The following is a 20,447-nucleotide window of genomic DNA, read 5'->3' as shown; positions in this document are numbered from 1 at the left end:
AGAAGGACCTTGGGGTCCGGGTCCATAGGACTCTTAAATCGGCCTCGCAGGTGGAGGATGCGGTCAAGAAGGCGTACGGCGTACTGGCCTTCATTAATCGAGGGATTGAGTTTCGGAGTCGGGAGATAATGCTGCAGCTTTATAGGACCCTGGTTAGACCCCACTTGGAGTACTGCGCGCAGTTCTGGTCACCTCATTACAGGAAAGATGTTGAAGCCATTGAAAGGGTGCAGAGGAGATTTACAAGGATGTTGCCTGGATTGGGGGGCATGCCTTATGAGGATAGGTTGAGGGAGCTTGGTCTCTTCTCCCTGGAGAGACGAAGGATGAGAGGTGACCTGATAGAGGTTTACAAGATGTTGAGAGGTCTGGATAGGGTAGACTCTCAGAGGCTATTTCCAAGGGCTGAAATGGTTGCTACGAGAGGACACAGGTTTAAGGTGCTGGGGGGTAGGTACAGAGGAGATGTCAGGGGTAAGTTTTTCACTCAGAGGGTGGTGGGTGAGTGGAATCGGCTGACGTCGGTGGTGGTGGAGGCAAACTCGTTGGGGTCTTTTAAGAGACTTCTGGATGAGTACATGGGATTTAATGGGATTGAGGGCTATAGATAGGCCTAGAGGTGGGGATGTGATCGGCGCAACTTGTGGGCCGAAGGGCCTGTTTGTGCTGTGGCTTTCTATGTTCTATGTTCTATGTTCTATCAGATCAGCCATGATCTTATTGAATGGCGGAGCAGGCTTGAGGGGCTAGATGGCCTACTCCTGCTCCTATTTCTTATGTTCTTATGAGACTTAATTTTTTTTAAATAAGAAAACATTTTAGGTTACCCACTCCTAAAGTGGGTACTACTTCCAGAGGTTAATGTTAAGGGACTATGGGAGGATGGCTTGATTGGGGTTAATGTGAGGGGGCCATGTAGCTGATGAATGTATTTGTGACTTTGTGCCTCTTCCTAATTACTAACATATGTATAGTTATAGCTAGAAAATGATTTGTTTACATTTGATTTCTGTGTTTGCAATTATTTTGCGGCAACAAAAAGGGCATCAATATTATGAGAACGTTTGGGGTTCCCCGATGCACTTGGGAGGTCACCAAAGGTTCCACAGCTCAAAATGTTTGGGAAACCCTGTATTAAATTGACAACAGGAATGGGCGGGTTGGCTTATAATAAAAGATTGGAGAGGTCCAGTTTGTATTCACTAAAGTTTAGAAGATTATTGGAAAGGTTAGACAGGCTAAGCTTGTAACCCCTGGATTTTAGAAGAGTAAGAGGTGACTTGATTGAAACCTTTAAGATCCTAGGGGGTATTGACAGGGTGGACATAGAGAGGATGTTTCCTCTTGTCAGAGAATCTAGAACTGAGAGTCACTTTTTAAAAATAAGGCATCACTCATTTAAGACAGAGGTGAGAATTATTTTTTTCCCTCAAGGAGGGTCATGAGTATTTGGAACTTTCTTCCTCAAAAGACAGTGGAGGCAGAGTCTTTGAGTATTTTTAAGACAGAACCACATAGATTCTTAACAAGGGGATATTGGGAGTAGGCAGGAATGTGGGGCTGAAATTACAATCAGATCTGCCATCATCTTATTGAATGGTGGAACAGGCTCAAGACGGTTGAGTGGCCTACTCCTACCCCCAATTCACACGTAGATACTGCCCTCTCTCTTTCAAATCTGCTGTCATCAACACTTACTCAAAAATAATTCCTTGACTCCACCATCCTTGCCAAACCAGCAGCCCAACTTCAACCACCCTTCCATCTCCAAAGTCCTTAAATATGTTGTTATCTCCCAAATCCGTGCCCTCCCTCTGATCATGTTCTGACCCCTGCTATAGTACTGAAACAGACCTTATCAAAATAATAAATGGCGGCGGTCACAGCATGGGATCGGCTGCATTTTTACGAGCTCTGACACTACTCATCGTTTAATCCTTTTTTCTATCCAGATGCACGGCCATATTTATCTAATCCTGGAGGGTACACTCCATGCTATGTTCCTGGAAGATTCTGGTTAAGTTTTGGTGACGGGGAGCCAAAGCCTCGTTTGATCAAGGTGATCAGAGGCAGCCGGGTTGGGGCCTTGGCGGTTTAGCTGGTGAGTGGGCTCACACTCTGGCGATGGCTGCCACTGTGAGTAAAGTTGTGGATGACGGTCTCGGCTTCCTGGTACAAATCATTGGTGCTCACGTTGATGAACTATCATATGTTCGAAAGAAAGTGGATGAAGCAGAGGAAAGAATCCTGTCAGTAGAGAGGGCAGTTTCCTCAGTGGAGGCTCACATTCAGTCCTTGGAAATTTTGCTACATAGTATGACTTGATTTTGATTTGATTTGATTTATTATTATCACATGTATTAACATACAGTGAAAATATTGTTTCTTGCGCGCTATACTGACAAAGCATACCATTCATAGAGAGGGCAGAATGTAGTGTTAGTCATAGCTAGGGGTGCAGAGAAAGGTCAGCTTAATGCGAGATAGGTCCATTCAAGAGTCCGATGGCTGCAGGGAAGAAGCTGTTCTTAAGTCGGTTGGTGCCTGACCTCAGACTTTTGTATCTTTTACCCGATGGAAGAAGGTGGAAGAGAGAATGTCCAGGGTGCGTGGGGTCCTTAATTATGCTGGCTGCTTTTCTGAGGCAGCAGGAAGTGTAGACAGAGTCAATGGATGGGAGGCTGGTTTGCGTGATGGATTGGGCTACATTCACGACCTTTTGCAGTTTCTTGCAGTCTTCGGCAGAGCAAGAGCCATACCAAGCTGTGATACAACCAGAAAGAATGCTTTCTATGGTGCATCTATTAAAGTGTAACAAACCTGTAAAAATTGTGAGGAAAGTTGTGGATGACAGTCTCGACTCCCTGGCACAAATCATTGGTGCTCATGTTGATGAACTGTAAGATGTTCGAAAGAAAGTGGTGAAGCAGAGGAAAGCATCCTGTCAGTAAAGAGGGCAGTTTCCTCAGTGGAGGCTCACCTTCAGCCCTTGGAAATTCTGCTACATAGTATGTCAGACATCCTTGTTAATCTGGAGAGATGGGGCCGGAGAAGGAGTGTCCATGCACCCGGTCACCTGAGGGGAGCTGAGAATAAATTCCTGGCTGAATTTGAGAACTGGCTATCATGTTTTCTTAATCTCAGCATGAAGGCTGGACATTTCAAGCTCGAAGAGGCATATCCCATATCCCGTCTTCAAGACTTAGGGTTGGTTCTGTACCCCGAATGCTGGACTTATGTTGCCTTGATGTCAGTGTTTGATGAGGGGTGCTGGAGGCAGCCGGACGCGATGGGACCTTGCCACCTGTTGGGGCCTAGGTTTCTCTCAGCCAGGGCTTCTGAGCAATGACACAACAAAGGTGCAGATACCTTGGTGAAACTATGGATCCTTGATGTTGCTCAACAATTCTGTCAAGGCTTTGGACTGTTCAAGCTCTGTCGGTGACTATATTATCATAGAAATCATAGAAACCCAACAATACAGAAAAAGGCCATTTGGCCCATCGAGTCTGCACCGACCACAATCCCACCCAGGCCCTACCCCCATATCCCTACATATTTCCCACTAATTCCTCTAACCTACACATCTCAGGACAATAAGGGCAATTTTTAGCATAGCCAATCAACCTAACCCGCACATCTTTGGACTGTGGGAGGAAACCGGAGCACCCGGAGGAAACCCACGCAGACACGAGGAGAATGTGCAAACTCCACACAGACAGTGACCCAAGCCGGGAATCGAACCCAGGTCCCTGGAGCTGTGAAGCAGCAGTGCTAACCACTGTGCTACCACTGTGCTATCCATCGTCAATCCTGAACTACTCCCGTTGTGATTATAATCCTGATTTTGTGGTGTTGGGTGAGATTCTATGGCCTTCCAGCCGCGTGTTTCCCACTGGCGGGAGATGGCACATTGTTTGCTAGCGGCAGGATTCTCTGCTCCTGCCGCTGTCAATGGGAATTCCCATTGACGTCACCCCATGCTGGCAGGAAACCCATGGACGGGGATGCAGGTGGGACTGGAGAATCCTGCCAGCCTGAATGGCCAGAGAATTCCAGCCATTGACTTTTATCCTGACTAGGGTGTTTGGTATATGAGACTGAGGCACATTTTGCCTGTTATCCTGTTATTCTTTGAAAGCCAGGGATATCCATTTATTTATAGTAGAATTCATCCAACTCTATGCTTTGGCAGTGGAATGAGAGAGACTTTAGTTTAATGTGTGTTACCTTTTACATTCAATTTGGTCTTTCTGTGTGGTACTGGGGGAGCGGGATGGATAAGGGGGTCTGTCCACTCTGCTTCTGGCCCTGTGTCAAATTTAAATCCTTCGGGTCTAGTGTTTCTAATAAGATATTTCCTTTGCTTGTGGACTGATAATGAATCTCCGTCATTCTATTGCAGAGTGTGCTGGGATGGTTGTATGGCATCAGGGTGGTGCGATATTTATCCTATTTTTTGTATTGTAATCCTGGCATTTATAATGGAGGATTACATTGTATGGCAACATTGACTTTAATTATGGATAATACGAGGAGCACCACAACAGGATGATGGGTAAGGGATTTGATATAGAGGTGGTGGGAAGGCCATATGAGTCCTCATGGTGGGTGAGGATGACCCCTTTAGAACTAAGGATGTCTCGTTTTCCTTATGTATTTTTGTTATTTTGGTGTTAAAGAATCCTCATTGGTCTCCTGTGAAGGTACACACAGATCATGTATCCTGGAAAAGACTGGGTTTTATTGTCATCGGTAGCTGGAGTTGGGAGAAGCATTTACTGGTGCATATAGAGTCATAGAGGTTTACAGCATGGAAACAGGTCCTTCGGCCCAACTTGTCCATGCCGCCCTTTTTTTTTAAAACCCCCAAGCTAATCCCAATTGCCCGCATTTGGCCCATATCCCTCTATACCCATTGTACCCATGTAACTATCTAAATGCTTTTTAAAAGATAAAATTGTACCCGCCTCTACTACTACCTCTGGCAGCTTGTTCCAGACACTCACCACTCTTTGTGTGAAAAAATTGCCCCTCTGGACACTTTTGTATCTCTCCCCTCTCACCTTAAACCTATGCCCTCTCGTTTTAGACTCCCCGACCTTTGGGAAACGATATTGACTATCTACCTGATCTGTGCCCCTCATTATTTTATAGACCTCTATAAGATCACCCCTCAGCTTCCTACGCTCCAGAGGAAAAATGTCCCAGTCTATCCAGCCTCTCTGTATAACTCAATCCATCAAGTCCCGGTAGCATCCTAGTAAATCTTTTCTGCACTCTTTCTAATTTAATAATATCCTTTCTATAAAAGTGTGGCCTTACCAATGTCTTGTACAATTTCAACAAGACATTCCAACTCCTGTATTCAATGTTCTGACCGATGAAACCAAGCATGCCGAATGCCTTCTTCACCACTGCCGAATGCCTTCTTCAGTGTGATCAGGGAATCCTTGTTTGTCTAACCTTTCTTAAGTTTAAAGTTTAAAGTGTATTTATTAATGTCACAAGTAGGCTTACATTAACACTGCAATTAAGTTACTGTGAAAACCCCTAGTCGCCACAGTCCGGCACCTGTTCGGGTACACTGAGGGAGAATTTAGCATGGCCAATGCACCTAACCTTGGATTGGTTTCCTATATTTTCCTTTGCTCCGTGGGTTGTGACAGTGGCTTCTTGGTAGTTTGGCTAGAATGTATGGTGAGCACATCATCCTGTTAGGAAGAAGAGGGTCTTGTCCTTCTTGTAGGGCATGAGGAAATGTAGTTTACGTACCTGTGGGAGTCAGTGGGTTCCTGACGAATATTGGTTGGTCAATCTATCAACAGAAATTGAAAGAGAGAGAGAGAGAGGTCAAGGAAGGGAAGTGTCAGAGATGGACCATGTGAAGGTGAGAGAGGGGTGGAAATTGGAAGCAAAATTGATAACCTTTCCAGACGAAAGCATGAAGCGGCAACAATATAGTCATCAATGTAACAGAAAAAGCATTGGGGGAGAGGGCCTTGGTAGGAGGCTGGTAGGTGCCACCGTGCCGCCCACTTAAACACCTTCACCTCTGTAACATCACCCCGCAGTCCACCCTGTCTCAGCTCAGTTAATGTTGAAACCATAATCCATCATAGAATCCCTACAGTGCAGAAGAGGCCATTCAGCCCATCAAGTCTACACCGACTCTCTGATAAAGTATCTTATCCAGGTCCTATCCCCATAACCCCACGGATTTACCCCACTAATCCCCCCCAAGCTACTCATCTTGGGACACTAAGGCACAATTTAGCATAAATCATGTTTAACTAATATATTGGAGTTATTTGAAGGAGTATCATGCAATGTGGTTAAAGGGGATCCTGCAGATTTCCAGAAGGCATTTGATAAGGTGCCACATCAAAGGTTACTGTGGAAAATAAAAGCTTATAGTGTAGAGGTAACATATTAGCATGGATAGATTATTGGTTTGCTGGCAGAAAGAGAGTATGCATAAATTGATCTTTTTCTAATTGGCAGGACATGGCGAATGGAGTTCTGCAGGGGTCTGTGCTGGGCCCTTAACTTTCTACAATTGATATCAATGACTTAGATGAGAAGAGCAAAGGCACGGTAGCTAGATTTGCAGATGACACAAATACAGGTAGGAAAGTATGTTGTGAGGAGAACATAGGAGGTTGCAGACAAATACAGATAGATTGAAAGAATAGGCAAAAATCTGGCAGAAGAAATATGAGGGAAAATGTGAAATTGTTCACCCTGGCCGAAAAAATTTAAAAGTATTACTTAAATGGAGAATGACTGAATAATTCCAAGGCACAGAAGGACCTGGCTGTTATAGCGCATGAAACACAAAAAGCTAGTATGCATGTACACCGATGCCTATGGAATGCTGTCCTCTATTACAAGATGAATTGAACATAAAAGTAAGGATGTTTTGCTTTAGGTCTATAGGGCATTGGTGAGACTACATCTCGAATACTATATGTAGTTTTGATCTCCTTATTTAAAGAAGCATGCAAATACGTTGGAGGTAGTTTACTAGATTGACACCTGGAAATTAGTTTAAGTTGAAACTTAAACTTTAAAAACTTTAACCTTTAAATTATGAGGCACTGTTTTCGATTTAGGGGTCACTCTTTTAAGACAGAGATGAGGAGAATTATTTTCTCTGAGGGTTATGCAACTTTGGAACTTTGCCTCAGAAGGCAGTCGAGGCGGGGTAATTGAATATTTACAAGCTGGAGTTTGGTAGATTCTTGTTAGTCAAGGGAATCAAAGATCATTGGGGGGTCAATGGGAATGTGGAATTCGAAACACAAATAGATCAGTCATGATCTTATTGAATGGCAGAGCAGGCTTGAGGAACAGAATGGCCGACTTGTGTTCCTATATCATATGTTCATCGCTGGTGGCCATAGCCTTATCTGTTAGGGTCCCAAGTTAATTTATTAGTGTCACAAATAGGCTTACATGAAATTACTGTGAAATTCCCCCAGTCGCCACACTCTGGCGCCTGTTCGGGTACACTGAGGGAGAATTTAGCATGGCCAACGCACCTAACCAGCACGTCTTTCGGACTGTGGGAGGAAACCGGAGCACCTGGAGGAAACCCACACAGACACGGGGAGAATGTGCAGACTCCTCACAGACAGTGACCCAAGCCAGGAATCAGACCTGGGTCCCTGACGCTGTGAGGCAGCAGCACTAACCACTGTGCCAAATTCCGTCCTTGGAGCTCTCCAACTCTCAACTACTCTTTCCTCCTTTAAGATGCACCTTAAAACCTACTGTCTTGACCAAGCTTTTGTGGTTTGCTGTTTTATTTTGCTTTATAAATGCTTCTTTGAAGCACCCTTATTACATTAAGGGAGTTTTATAAATGTGAGTTGCTGTTCAAAAATTGTTACAGAAAAATAGTTTCTAATCAACAGTTGCTTAATCACTGAAAACACAATGTACTTGCTGTGAGTTAAGCTTTATTAATCTGTTTGAAAGCACAAACACCACTTACAATGATGTGTACAATGTATGACTCTAAAGTCGACACATGTACAATCAAGCATAAACTGTGAACAATATTTTTCAAGGATTAGATATAATGCTCAGCTTCACGAGAAGCTCTAAATCTGACGTCAATTAGCATAACAGGACAAAAACAAATCTTTAAACTGTGTAATTCAAGGGGATTATCATCAGTCCTTCTGTAATTTTACTCTAACATGGAAGCTGTCACTTAATACAAATTCAACAACTAAATGTTCCAAACAGATAATTTGATTATTAGTTGGTGATTAAATTTACCTTTAGGAAATCCTCAACTTTAGTTTTTAAATATAAATATATGGAATTTGAGATAAATATATTTGAAATTTATTCTTCACCTTTTATTTCAGGTGCCTAAACCCTAAATAAAATGGCTTGTTCTATTGTTTTTTTTTTTACTTTAAATAAATCTAGTGTGCACAAAACTTGCTTATATTCACACTTGACCTATATGGAAAAATGTAACTCCTTCTGTGTCATAAAGAATGTTAAGTAGCATTCTAAAGGTCTTTCTCATTTATTTCTCTCCATAATGTTTCATTCCTCCATGTTGCTTTGGTTCCAGTTATCATCTCTCATTTATTTGTTGCATTGGACAGCTTTCTGTTTCTATTTTTGCCTCTTTTGAGCATTTTTGAGTGCACATTCAGTTCTGCCAATTGAACTTTATTTCCCTGATGGAAATGGGATCAAGTTGATAAATTTTCTATGACAACAGTGAAACATTTTCAAGCATTTTCCTTTATTGCACTGATGAATTTGTTGCCTAAACTGGAAGCTGTCCACAAGTTTCTAAATGTTTTGATACATTTGGTAAAGAAAAATGCTACAATTCATTTTAAATATAAAACAGTAATATTTTTGTCATAAAGAAAAATCTTTAATAAAGTTGCAACGTGGATAAATGTGTTACTTACGGGCTGACAACCATAAAGCATAAAAAATATCACTTTACCTTTACTTAAATTTTGGCCCCAATTTATTTTTGGATTATTTAATCACAAAAAATGATTCCGTTGGTATTGCAATAATTACAATATCACAATTTAATGTTTGATTTTCCTGTTCTGTCCTGTTCAAACTGTAATGGTCCATTGCTTTAGGATTCAAGTTTAACTATAAATTGATTATCATCTCTGTTTGCGATACGGTGAGAAGCATAGTGATAAAGTGACTTTAAAGCTTCTTTCAGTTTGTGCAGTCTTCCCAAAGTGTTTTCTTCATTTCCTAAAGCAGGCAGCTCCGGTCGTTCCGAACCTGCAGATAATTTAGCTATATTATATTGCTTCAGTCTCTCTCTTTCTGCGTCCCTAGCTAATTGCTCATTCTGTATTTTGTTCTTTATTTCCAAGTTTTTGTTCAATATCTCTTCTTTTAGTTCTGTCTGTTTGTCACCCAATTGTAAATCCTTACTCAGAATTTCGAGACCTAATTCTGGTTGTACTCGAGCAGCACTCAAAAGGCGTGGTTCAAGTTGTCGAGAACGTTCCAACTTTTTTTGGATCCCATCACCATGCATATCTCCTGATAATGATGTAACTGCACTAGCTTTGACTGCTTTCATTTCTTCAATAATTCTTTCTTTATCTTTTAATATATTCTGTTTCTTGACTTCCTTTGTATCTGTAAGTTGGTAACATTTATTAATATCCATAACCAATAACATAATAATATCCATAATCCATAAATTCCCCAAAATAAAGCTTCTGTAAACATTTTAAAAACATGGCTCAATAATTATTGCATTTAACAGATACATTAATAGTTAAATGATATCAATGTTAGAAACTAATGTTGTATGCAGCAGTATTAAGCTTTAGAATAACTAATATTGCATGTATTGGTGACATTTGCTCTTAAAATAATTAATTTCCATTCAATAATGGCTAATGCAGCCAATTAATACATTCATGTTCAAATTAACCATTAGTCCATAAGGTAGGCATTAGTATTTAAAATAACTACTTTGCATGAAATATATACAATAACATCTGAATTAACAATGAACAAAGTACATGGTTGTTCAAAATAATCATGAATGTTGCATGCAAAAGCAATAATAAAGTTGTATTATAGTGAAAGTGGTAGAGCCAATTTTAAGTGCCTCTTTCTGGTGCAAACATTGAGATGATAGCCTAAAAATGACATCAGGTCACTTAGGACCAGTTTTTGTGACACTACACTGCCACATTTCATAAAATCCTGAGAAGAGTAGGTGGTGATGCTTTTTGTAATATTCAATATGGGGTCCTACTATGTACAAAGAGCCCCATCTCAATTTCCAGATCACAGTGGCATAGTGATAATGTTACTGGACTAATACTCCAGAGGATAAAAGCAAAATACTGTGGATGCTGGAAATCTGAAATTAAAACAGAAATTGCTGGAAAAACGCAGCAAGTCTGACATGATCTGTGGAGAGAAAACGAAGTTAATGATTCAAGTCCAATCTTCTAAACCCGCCTTTACACTGAGGAAGTCTCGACTTCACCCTGAGGATACTGTCCAGTGCGTTGAGTGGTCTGACCACCATGCTAAATGGAACAGATTGAAGACAGCTCTAACAGCTCAGAACTGGACACCCTGAGGTGCTGTGGGCCTATCAGCAGAATGGTATTCAAACATAATTTGCAAGGCCTGGCATGTCCATTACCCTACTGTTACAATCAAGCCAAGGGATCAATCCGGGTTCAATGAGGAGTGCAGGGGAGCATATCAGGAGCAGCATTTGACATATTTAAAAATGAGGTGACAACCTGGTCAATCTACAACACAGAACTACATGCATATTAAGTAGCAGAAGCAGCATGCAATAAAGCTAAGCAATATCACAACTAATGGGTCAGATCAAAGCTCTGCAATTCTGCCGCGTCCAATCAGAAATAGTGGTGAACTAAATGACAAACCTGAAGAGGAGTCTCCACAAATATCCCCATTTGCAATCACCTTCAGTCAAAAATTTAGAGTGATGATCCATCTCAGCTTTCTCCTGAGGTCCCCCCATTAACAAATGTCAGTTTTCAGCCAATTCAATTCACCTTATGTGATATCAAGGAATGGTTGAAGGCACAAAGCCTATGGATTCTAACAACACAAAAATCAGAACAAATCCAGCCAATTACAGCCACATCAATCTGCTCTTGATCATTAGCAAAGTGATGGATGAATGGAAGGTGTTAATGACAGTGCTATCAGATGGCAATAATCTCCTCACCGATGCGCAGTTGGGTTCCACCATGCCCAGTCAGCACTTGACCATCTTACATCTTTGGTCCAAAGAGAGGCAAAATAAATTTTAACTCAAGAAGTGAAGTGACATCAAAGCAGCACTTCTCCTAATATGGCATCAAGGAGGCTTAGCAAAATTGGAGTCAATGAGAATCAAGAGAAAAACTGGAGTCATACTTAGCACAAAGTCCCAGGACATACCTTTTATTCTAAGGCCAGAGTGCACTTCCTGGCCCCCAAAAATGTCAGCCTTTGCAGGATTATCCACAGGATCACTTTACCTTCCACAAGGCTTTGACTGACAGCCAGCTCAGCAATGGGAGCTGGCTGATTTCCTGACCTGCCCACCCCTGAGCTGCCTCACTATGCTCACAGTTGACCAACTCAATGTAAATGAGGCCCAGACATCAAAATGACTTAGATCTCCCAACAGTAACAGATGCACATCACACATTCAGGTGTCCACTTGAAGTTAAAATTACACACAGGTGCTATGTCTGTTGATGGCCTGAAGATGATGGGCGGCACAGTGGCACAGTGGTTAGCAATTCCGGCCTCGCGTCACTATCTGTGCAGAGTTTGCACATTCTCCCCGTGTCTGTGTGGGTTTCTTCCAGGTGCTCCGGTTTGCTCCCACAATCCAAAGATGTGCGGGTCAGGTTGATTGGCCATGCTAAATTGACCCTAGTGTCAGGGGATTAGCAGAGTAAATATGTGGGGTTATGGGAATGGGGCCTGGTGGGATTGTGCTCGGTGCAGACTCGACGGGCCGAATGGCCTCCTTCTGCACTGTAGGGATTCTATGATTTCACTATCTGAATCATTTAGCAATGTTAGCCTCCTGTGAGCACATATTACAATCCTGATTTTCATTCGGAACTGAGCAAGCAAGAGCTAAGATCACTATCCATTTCAACATGGTGAGGCCTATCCAATTCGGTACCCTGAATGTAACTTGCACTTACTTGTTAGTTGCTTGCTGATACTGGTAGCAAGAGCCTACTGACTAGCCAATGACAGCAGAATAACATGACAGGGGGCTGATGGACCAAATGAATAATGCTTTGAGATAAGCCACAGAATGCGCCTCGTAATCAGGAAACGGGGGGAGGCCTAAATTTTCTTCCCCTTAAGAATTCTTATGTCAATGCTTATATTGGAAACTGCCTTTGTAAATTTGTCATGATGTAATCATACTCATCTACCAGTGGTGGTGTTCTAGTTTTGCATCTGTAAGCATTTTAGTGTGAACTGCAGAGAAACTCCCATCATCCAACTAATTCTACTTCTCTGCTTGTCAAAACTGTAAAACTTTAAATTGGGCACTGAACTATGTCTCTGTGCCCGAGTCCAACTATATCACTCAATCTAACCCTATTTTATTTGTGTGCAATACCACAGGAGATTGACTGGTAATACCTAATATTAAATGCAAAAGATACATTTATGTTTGCAATATTAATACTGTAGGTGTAGATACATTAGTGTTTAAAATACCTAAAATTGCATATGGGTATTCTAGTACTGTATATAACAAGGCCTCTTGTCCTCATCACCCGCACAGCAAGCCTCCAATTTCAAGGAATTATCTGACGCTATTTCCGTCACCGTCCGTGTGCTGCCAACATCAATTACTTCACCCTGCCCCTTCCCTTTCAGCATTCCAAAGGGACGATTTCCTCCCTGCTCCACTCAGTCACCCCAACATCCCTTCACCTTCATGGGTAAGTGTAGAAGATGCAACACCTGCTCTTTTACAGCCATCGGGAGGATGGGGAGGTGGGGAGCACCATTCAAGGCCCAAAACACTCCTTCCAGGTGAAAAAGCAATTCACTTGTTATTCTTTCAAATTTGTATTTCAATTTTTCCAATATTCGCCGCTCATGATGCAGTTACCTCTACACTTGGGAGACTCAAGGCAGATTTACAGAATCACAGAATTATTAGAGCACAGAAGGAGGCTATTTGGTCCATCATATCTGTGCCAGCTCTCCGAGTGAGCAACACACCTCGTGCCATTCCCTCGACTTGCCCTCCTATGGCTGTATATATTTCCTTTTCAGATGATAATCCAATTCTGTCTTGAATGCCTTGATTGAGCCTGTTTCCATCACACTCTTAGACAACGTATTCCAGATAGTCACTGTTTTGCCAAACACCTCCATTCAGTCTACCTCTGCTGAGTTCTGCTTGCCTTTCATTTAAATTCTCTGCATCACTCCTAGTCTGGCCTCGGTCTTCGACAATCTTCAAAAGAAGTTAATCGCAAGCTGGAGGAAAAGCATCTCATCTTTCAATTACACACTTTACAGCCTACAGGACTCAACATGGCGATCAATAATTTCAGATCATAAAGTCTGCCCTTATTTTTTTTCTGGATAGCAGCTGTTGATAATAGTTTTACTATTTCAGATTTCACCTCCTCTAGACACTTCTTGTGTTTTTTTTACTTGTTCCATTGCCACCTCCTTTTGCCTGGCACGATCATGCTTTTTGTCATTTAACCTTTCCTGTCCCCCAACCTATTACAGACTTGCTCATTTGTTTTACCGCATTTTCCTTTCTCTGCCTCTCAGCTTGCTTAAAATCTGTTACCTCATAACTTTTTCCAGCTTTGACGAAAGGTAATAGACCTGAAACATTAACTCTGGTTCTCTCCCCACAGATACTGCCTGACTTCCTGAATATTTCCAGCATTTTCTGTTCATACTCCAGTACTTAAAATAGTTACTAACAGCATTTATAAGCAACTTACAACATTGCATCAGTGATATGGTGCAAATTATATTCTTGCAGTTAATCTCCACATTTCTTGTCAAAATTAGCTTGTCCAGATGCGGATACTTGCATAAACAACATTTCAAAGTATGAGATATATACCTGCAGAATGAATAATAATTAAGTTGTAATAATGATTAAAACAAACATTTTGAAACAGTAGCTAGATCTACCTTGTCCTTTTCAAAAGGAGAAACTTCTTTCCAGTACTTTTTCTGGAATATTTACATTGGAAAACATAAGAAATAAGAGCAGGAGTAAGCCACAGAGTATTTGGAGCCTGCCCCATCGTTCAATGGTTGATTTTCAATCTCAACCCTACTTTCCTGTCCTATTCCATTATCCTTAATTTGGACACTTTGTGGTAAACCACTGTTAGCTTATTACCTGTATATGTGACATGCCTGGACACATCCCTGCCGGCCCTACCCGAGACTCCTCCCCCCCCCAGTCCAGGTATAAAGGCGACTGCTCCCTACCCCCCTGCCTCAGTCTGGACCAGTTCATCGGCATGGGTGTGCTCCAAGTCTTTTGCTAATAAAAGCCTATTTGTTCTTGCATACAAACTAGTCTTTGCTCGATTGATGGTGCATCACACTTGGGCCTGGATTTTGCTTGAGGTAGGTAGCAGGAGTTTGGAAATTCATGGCTTGGCCTGCTCAGGAGAAAGTGCCTGCAAAGGCAGGATTTTCACTGTGGGGACACTGAGGCAGGCTGAAGTCAGGCCACTGACTAGGAGAAAACATTTTGAGGCAGCCACAGGAGCTGGGGGTGTATAGATGGGCCGTTTAAATGGCCTGCCTCAGGGCTGTGGGACTTGTTCCAAGTTAAAATAAACAGAAATGCCCTCCAGCCCTTGCTGTCCCATACACTCCCCATGCCCCATCCATGTCAGCTCATTTCCCAATCCACTCCCTGAATCATGTCCTAATGCATAGGTATGTCCCCTCCATCTTCCATATGCCTTTTTCACTACACTGCGAACATGCCCTTCTGCCTTCAGAGATCTATGGACAACCACGCCAAGTTCCTTTTGTTCCACAGAACTTCCTCGTGTCATGTTCCTCATTGAACACTTCCTTGTCAAATTACTCCTTCCAAAGTGCATCACCTAACACTTTTCAGGGTTAAATTCCATCTGCCGCCTGTCTGCCCATTTGACCATTCCATCTATATCATTGTGTAGCCCAAGACACTCAGCCTCACTGTTAACTACCCGCCAATCTTTGTGACATCCGCAAACTTACTAACCTACCCCCCACATAGTCATCTATGTTGTTTACATAAATGACAAATAATAGGCGCCCAGCACAGATCCCTGTGGTCCCCACTGGACACTAACTTCGAGTCACTAAAACAGCCTTCTGTCATCACCCTCGGCCTCCTACAACATGAGCCAATTTTGGATCCACTTCATCAAATTACCCTGTATCCCATGTGCATTTCTTTATCTGACTTCTTTATAAGTCTCCCATGTGGGATTTTGCTGAAATTCATATAAACTGCACAGTGGCTAGCACTGTTGCCTCACAGCGCCAGGGACCCGGGTTCGATTCTCGGCTTGGTTCACTGTCTGTGTGGAGTTTGCACATTCTCCCCATGTCTGCGTGGGTTTACTCCGGGTACTCCGGTTTCCTCCCACAGTCCAAAGATGTGCAGGTTAGGTGGATTGGCCATGTTAAATTGCCCCTTAGTGTCAAGGGGACTGGCTAGGATAAATGCATGGGGTTCTGGGGATAGGGCCTGGGTGGGATTGCGGTCGGTGCAGATTTGATGAGCTGAATGGGCTCCTTCTGCACTGTAGGATTTTATTTCTACATCAAATGCACTCATCTACACACACCTCAAAAAATTCAATCAAATTTGTTAGGCATGACCTCCCTCTGACGAAGCTATGCTGACTATCCCTGATTAAGCCTTGCCTCTCTATGTGGAGATAGATGCTCTCCTTCAGAATTTTCTCCAATACTTTCCCTCCCACTGACATAAAACTCACTGGTCTGTAGCTCCCTAACTTACCACTGCAACCCTTCTTAAATAGCTGTTCTCCGAGAGTCCTCTGGCATACCCTCTGATTGCCAGAGAGGAATTAGAGTATACTCAAGAATATGATGAATTGATTTTTGGACACTAAGCCCTGGATTTTCACTGAGTAAATAATCCAGATGCTTTAAGTACAATTAGGCAGCGCCTGCCAAGAACATCGGGGTTTTACAATCAACATTCAGAATCTCATGCATACACTAAGTGTCTAATACTAATTTCAAGCACTTGCCTACTTTAACTATTGCAACGCCAGGTCATATGAGGGGTGGATAGGGTGGGAACATACAACCAAAATTTGGCTCCCCCAAGTGTGTAGAGAAATAGTTCGAAATTTTATATAAGTATAGACTACTGAAATTGATCCAATCGAAGCCAGAAGTTCACAAGGCATCTAGGAAATTAAGTGACCTCAAAGAGCACAGTCTTCTATTCTAAAGGAGGATGATTTACATCACAGAACTGTTACAGCACAAAAGGATACCATTCGTCCCATCATGTCTGCACCAGCTTTCCAAGTAAGCAATTTAAATGGTGCCATTTCTCTTCCTTCTTCCCTGAACATTCATCTTTTTCAGATAATGATCCAATTCCTCCTTGAATGCCTTGACTATACCTGCTTCCACCACACTCTTAAGCAGTGCATCTCAGACCTTAACCAATCACCACGTGAAAAATTTTCTTCTCATGTCTCCATTGCATCTCTTGCCAATTTCCTCAAATCTGTGCCTTCTCATTCTCAATCCTTTCACCATGGAGAACAATTTGTCCCCATCCACTCTGTGTGGCAACCAGAACTGGATGCAGTACTCCAATTGAGGCCAAATCAATATGTATACAAGTTTAACATGACATCCATGCTCTTGTACACTTTACAACTATTAATAAAGCCAAGGATGCTGTACGCTTTATTAACTGTTCTTTGATCTTCAATAACTTATGCACATGTCCTTCTGCTTCTGCACCCCTTTTAGAATGATACCTTCGTTCTTTTATTGTTTCCGTGCTATTTACTTTTCTGCATTGAATTTCATCTATCACTTGTCTGCCCATTATAACAATTTGTCTATGTCCTTTTTATGTACTACACAATCCTCACAGTTAACAATGTTTCCATGGTTTGTATACTTGGCAAATTTTGAAATTGTGCCTTCTTCACCAAGGTCTAGGTCATTAATAAATATTAGGAAGAGCAAGGGTCCAAATACCAACCCCTGGCAACACCACTACAAACATTATTCAGTCCAAAAAGTGTTGATTTACCAACCACTACTTTCTGTTTCCTATCACTCAGCCAATTTCATATCTTTGTTGCTACTGTCCCTTTTATTCCATGAGTTCACAAGTTCATTGTGTGTCACACTATCAAATGCCGTTGGTAATCCATTTACTCCAAATCAACAGCATTAACCCTCTCCATTATTTCTCTGGGAAGTTAGTTAAACATGATTTGCCTTAAATCTGTGCTTTCTCATTCTTAATTCTTCCACCAGTGAGAACAATTTGTTTCCATTCTTGCTGGCTTTCCTAAAGAAACTTGTATTTATCCAAGTGATTCTAATTTTGTTCTGAATTATTGGGCTCTCAATAATTTTTAAGATGTGTTAGCCGAGGGTGGGTTGCCCATAATACAGCAGAGGGTACGACGTCCACTGGCCCACCCACCCGCATGCCTATTGAGACCTATTTAAGGCCAGATAAAGCCCTCAACCCCTTCCCGCTGTCATTATATGCTTGGCAATGGAAGGTGGCTGAGAATGAGAATGTCATTTTATCACCCATGTTCATCCCAGCCTCGCCTCTGAAATCTGCCTCTCTCCCACCTCCCACGGGTTACTTATTTCCCCCTCACCCTAAAAAGCTGACTTCCCTGACATTTCTTCACAGGGCTCCTTGCAGTCTCAGCACTTCTCACTTTTGGCACTACTGGGACTGCATGAGCTGCCAGCCAGTCAGACTGTGGAAGCTCCTGATGGCAGGACTTCCTTCCAGTGAGGGGCAGAGATCCGACCTTCTGCTTGTTAAGGTGCGTACTCCGGCTGCCCTGTAAAATTCAGCCTATTGTTTGTAGAAGCTTTGACAAACAATACTGACTGGCCTATGGTTACGGAGTTATCTTTATACCCTTTTATGAACAAGAGTGTTTGTAACATTTGCATTTCTCCAGTCCTCTGGCAACTAGATGATATGATATAGATTGTAAATCATATAACTGGGGCAATGGAATTATGGACCATCAGGCAATTATCGAGAGTGCACAAGTATGTTTCAAATTTTGAATTCATTCTAACTGAGATTATAAAGTTAAACCAAAAATAAACTATGATGAAGATAACCACGATTTATTTTTGATAGAACACGTTTTTTGCACTCTCATGAAACTACTTGGCCTGCGGACTAATATTTAATGCCTCAAAAACTCCCAACAAGCTACTAATGAAACATAGATAAATTAAAAACACTTGTCTATAAAGCAAATGGCAGATGATGGGGGCGATTTTACCATTGCGTTGCACTCATTTTCAGGCGCGGTCAGCCACTCGCCGGAAATGGGCGAGAGGCAGGTTAATATGCATCTGCTTAATGAGCCCGGCGTTCAATCGTCCGGGCTTGGCCCCCCACTTTATGACCTCGCCGGAAAAGGTTCTTGCCGGCGAGGAATAGACATGCTCCCCATGAACGGGGAGTAGTCGACTTGGCCTCGCCGGTGAAACCGGGGGAGGCCACTGAGGCCCCCGGGGAAGGCCGAGGACAAGGAGGGGGTGCCCTTTAGACAGTGCCTGACTGGCAGCACCACCCTGGCACCTGGTCAATGCCCACCAGGGGCGGGGCTAATGGGGTGAGGGGGTCCGCTGCCACTCTGCAGTGGTTGGTAGGGGGAAGGGGCAGGTCCGCGATCGGTGAGAGAGGGGGGAGTCCACGGTCAGTCTGGGCAGTGGGGGTGGGCCGACAACGGCTGCATTTCAGGCCGCGGGCCTCCGTGAGTGCAGGGGTAGGGAGCTCCTTCAGGCAGCCTGCAGTAGCAGGGGCCTGACAGCTCTCTCGTTTGTCAGACCCCTGCTACTGCTAATGCGCATGCGCACTACCTCCATCTGCAGGCTTTCGGGCGCATTAAGCCCCACCCACCGTCTTCTGCAGTACGAATCTGACATGCTCAAAATTTTGCAAGCAAAGTGCATATGGGGAGGACTAAAAACGAACCTAAAAGTCAGATCTGAAACTCCCCCAGTTTCAAGTCCGCCCAGCACTTGGAATAAAAATGGTAAAATCGCCCCCATTATAGCCAAACACAGTAAAAAAAAAATTCCTGATAATAATTCCTGACAATGGGTATACTTACAGGTTGACGATATTTATTGTACTCTCTAAAATACCTTTGAGAATGTCAAGAGAAATGGAAGTTGCACGAAGGTCCCTAAAAATTAACAGTCGGCATTATATTTTCAAATAAATTATTAATTTTGAATATCATAGAAGAAGAATCATAGAAACCCTACAGTGCAGGAAGAGGCCATTCGGCCCATCGAGTCTGCACCGACCACAATCCCACCCAGGCCCTACCCCCGTATCCCTACATATTTTTACCCGCTAATCCCTCTAACCTACATATCTCAGGACACTAAGGGGCAATTTTTTAGCATGGCCAATCAACCTAACCTAGAGCTCATGCTCTACGAAGCCCATAGGTAGATCTAATGGTGATCCGCCGTGGCCTTCATAATCACGATAACATCCCTCTCCCCTTAGGTCTGCATCTCTCCCAGCACCCCCACTGTGAGGTCCTTTCCGTCACTTGGCACTCGGTCAGAGGTTGATCGAAGGTGAGGCTGGTTCAGGCAGTGTAAACTGAACACAGAACCGTCTCTTTCAGTGAGAGAATCACAAGTTAACCAAAGCAGGTTCCCCCAGTTTCCACTTCAACCCGGAGGCCCACTTCTTTAGCCTCCATTTCCAAATCCGTACCTTCACTATCCGGAGAGGCCAACTTGGGGTCGGCTTTGAGCTGAGGGAGGAAACCTGAGCACCCGGAGGAAACCCACGCAGACATGAGGAGAATGTGCAAACTCCACAGACAGTGACCCGAGCCGGGAATCGAACCCAGGTCCCTGGAGCTGTGAAGCAGCAGTGCTAACCACTGTGCTACCATGCCGCCCCAATATAAGTAGCTTGAGAAAAACCTATTGTATTTGTTCCTTTAATTTTGTATATATGTATGCTTTTACACAGATGTGTGTATGTATACACATTATAATTTTCCATATTCCCTCTTTTTCTAATTGCTAAATTGTTTCCACTTATTCAGATTTTGTATGCAATGTAGAATCTACGGACAAGAGGGAAAGGTGATGTAGTAATTCAGCCTAAC

At 42.8% G+C, this 20,447-nt stretch overlaps 1 protein-coding gene across 6 annotated transcripts in view; it reads right to left on the bottom strand.

The window, feature by feature from the left end:
- Positions 1 to 7,957: 7,957 nt before the first annotated feature.
- LOC144506495 (uncharacterized) overlaps positions 7,958 to 20,447 on the bottom strand; it is a 110,366-nt gene continuing 97,876 nt past the window's right edge. For 5 of the 6 annotated variants that reach the window (XM_078232688.1, XM_078232733.1, XM_078232706.1 and 2 more), the window contains 3 exons: positions 19,422 to 19,496; positions 14,016 to 14,140; positions 7,958 to 9,654 (listed from right to left, as the gene is read on the bottom strand). In XM_078232688.1, coding sequence (XP_078088814.1) covers positions 9,131 to 9,654; positions 14,016 to 14,140; positions 19,422 to 19,496 — 724 coding nt within the window. In that variant the 3' untranslated portion in view covers positions 7,958 to 9,130. The remainder of the gene's footprint in view (positions 9,655 to 14,015; positions 14,141 to 19,421; positions 19,497 to 20,447) is intronic. The other variant, XM_078232714.1, reaches the window with a different exon arrangement.

Source organism: Mustelus asterias, chromosome 2 (genome assembly GCF_964213995.1).
Source record: "Mustelus asterias chromosome 2, sMusAst1.hap1.1, whole genome shotgun sequence".
In the NCBI taxonomy this organism is placed as follows: domain Eukaryota; kingdom Metazoa; phylum Chordata; class Chondrichthyes; order Carcharhiniformes; family Triakidae; genus Mustelus; species Mustelus asterias.
This window is presented reverse-complemented; position numbering and strand designations above follow the sequence as displayed.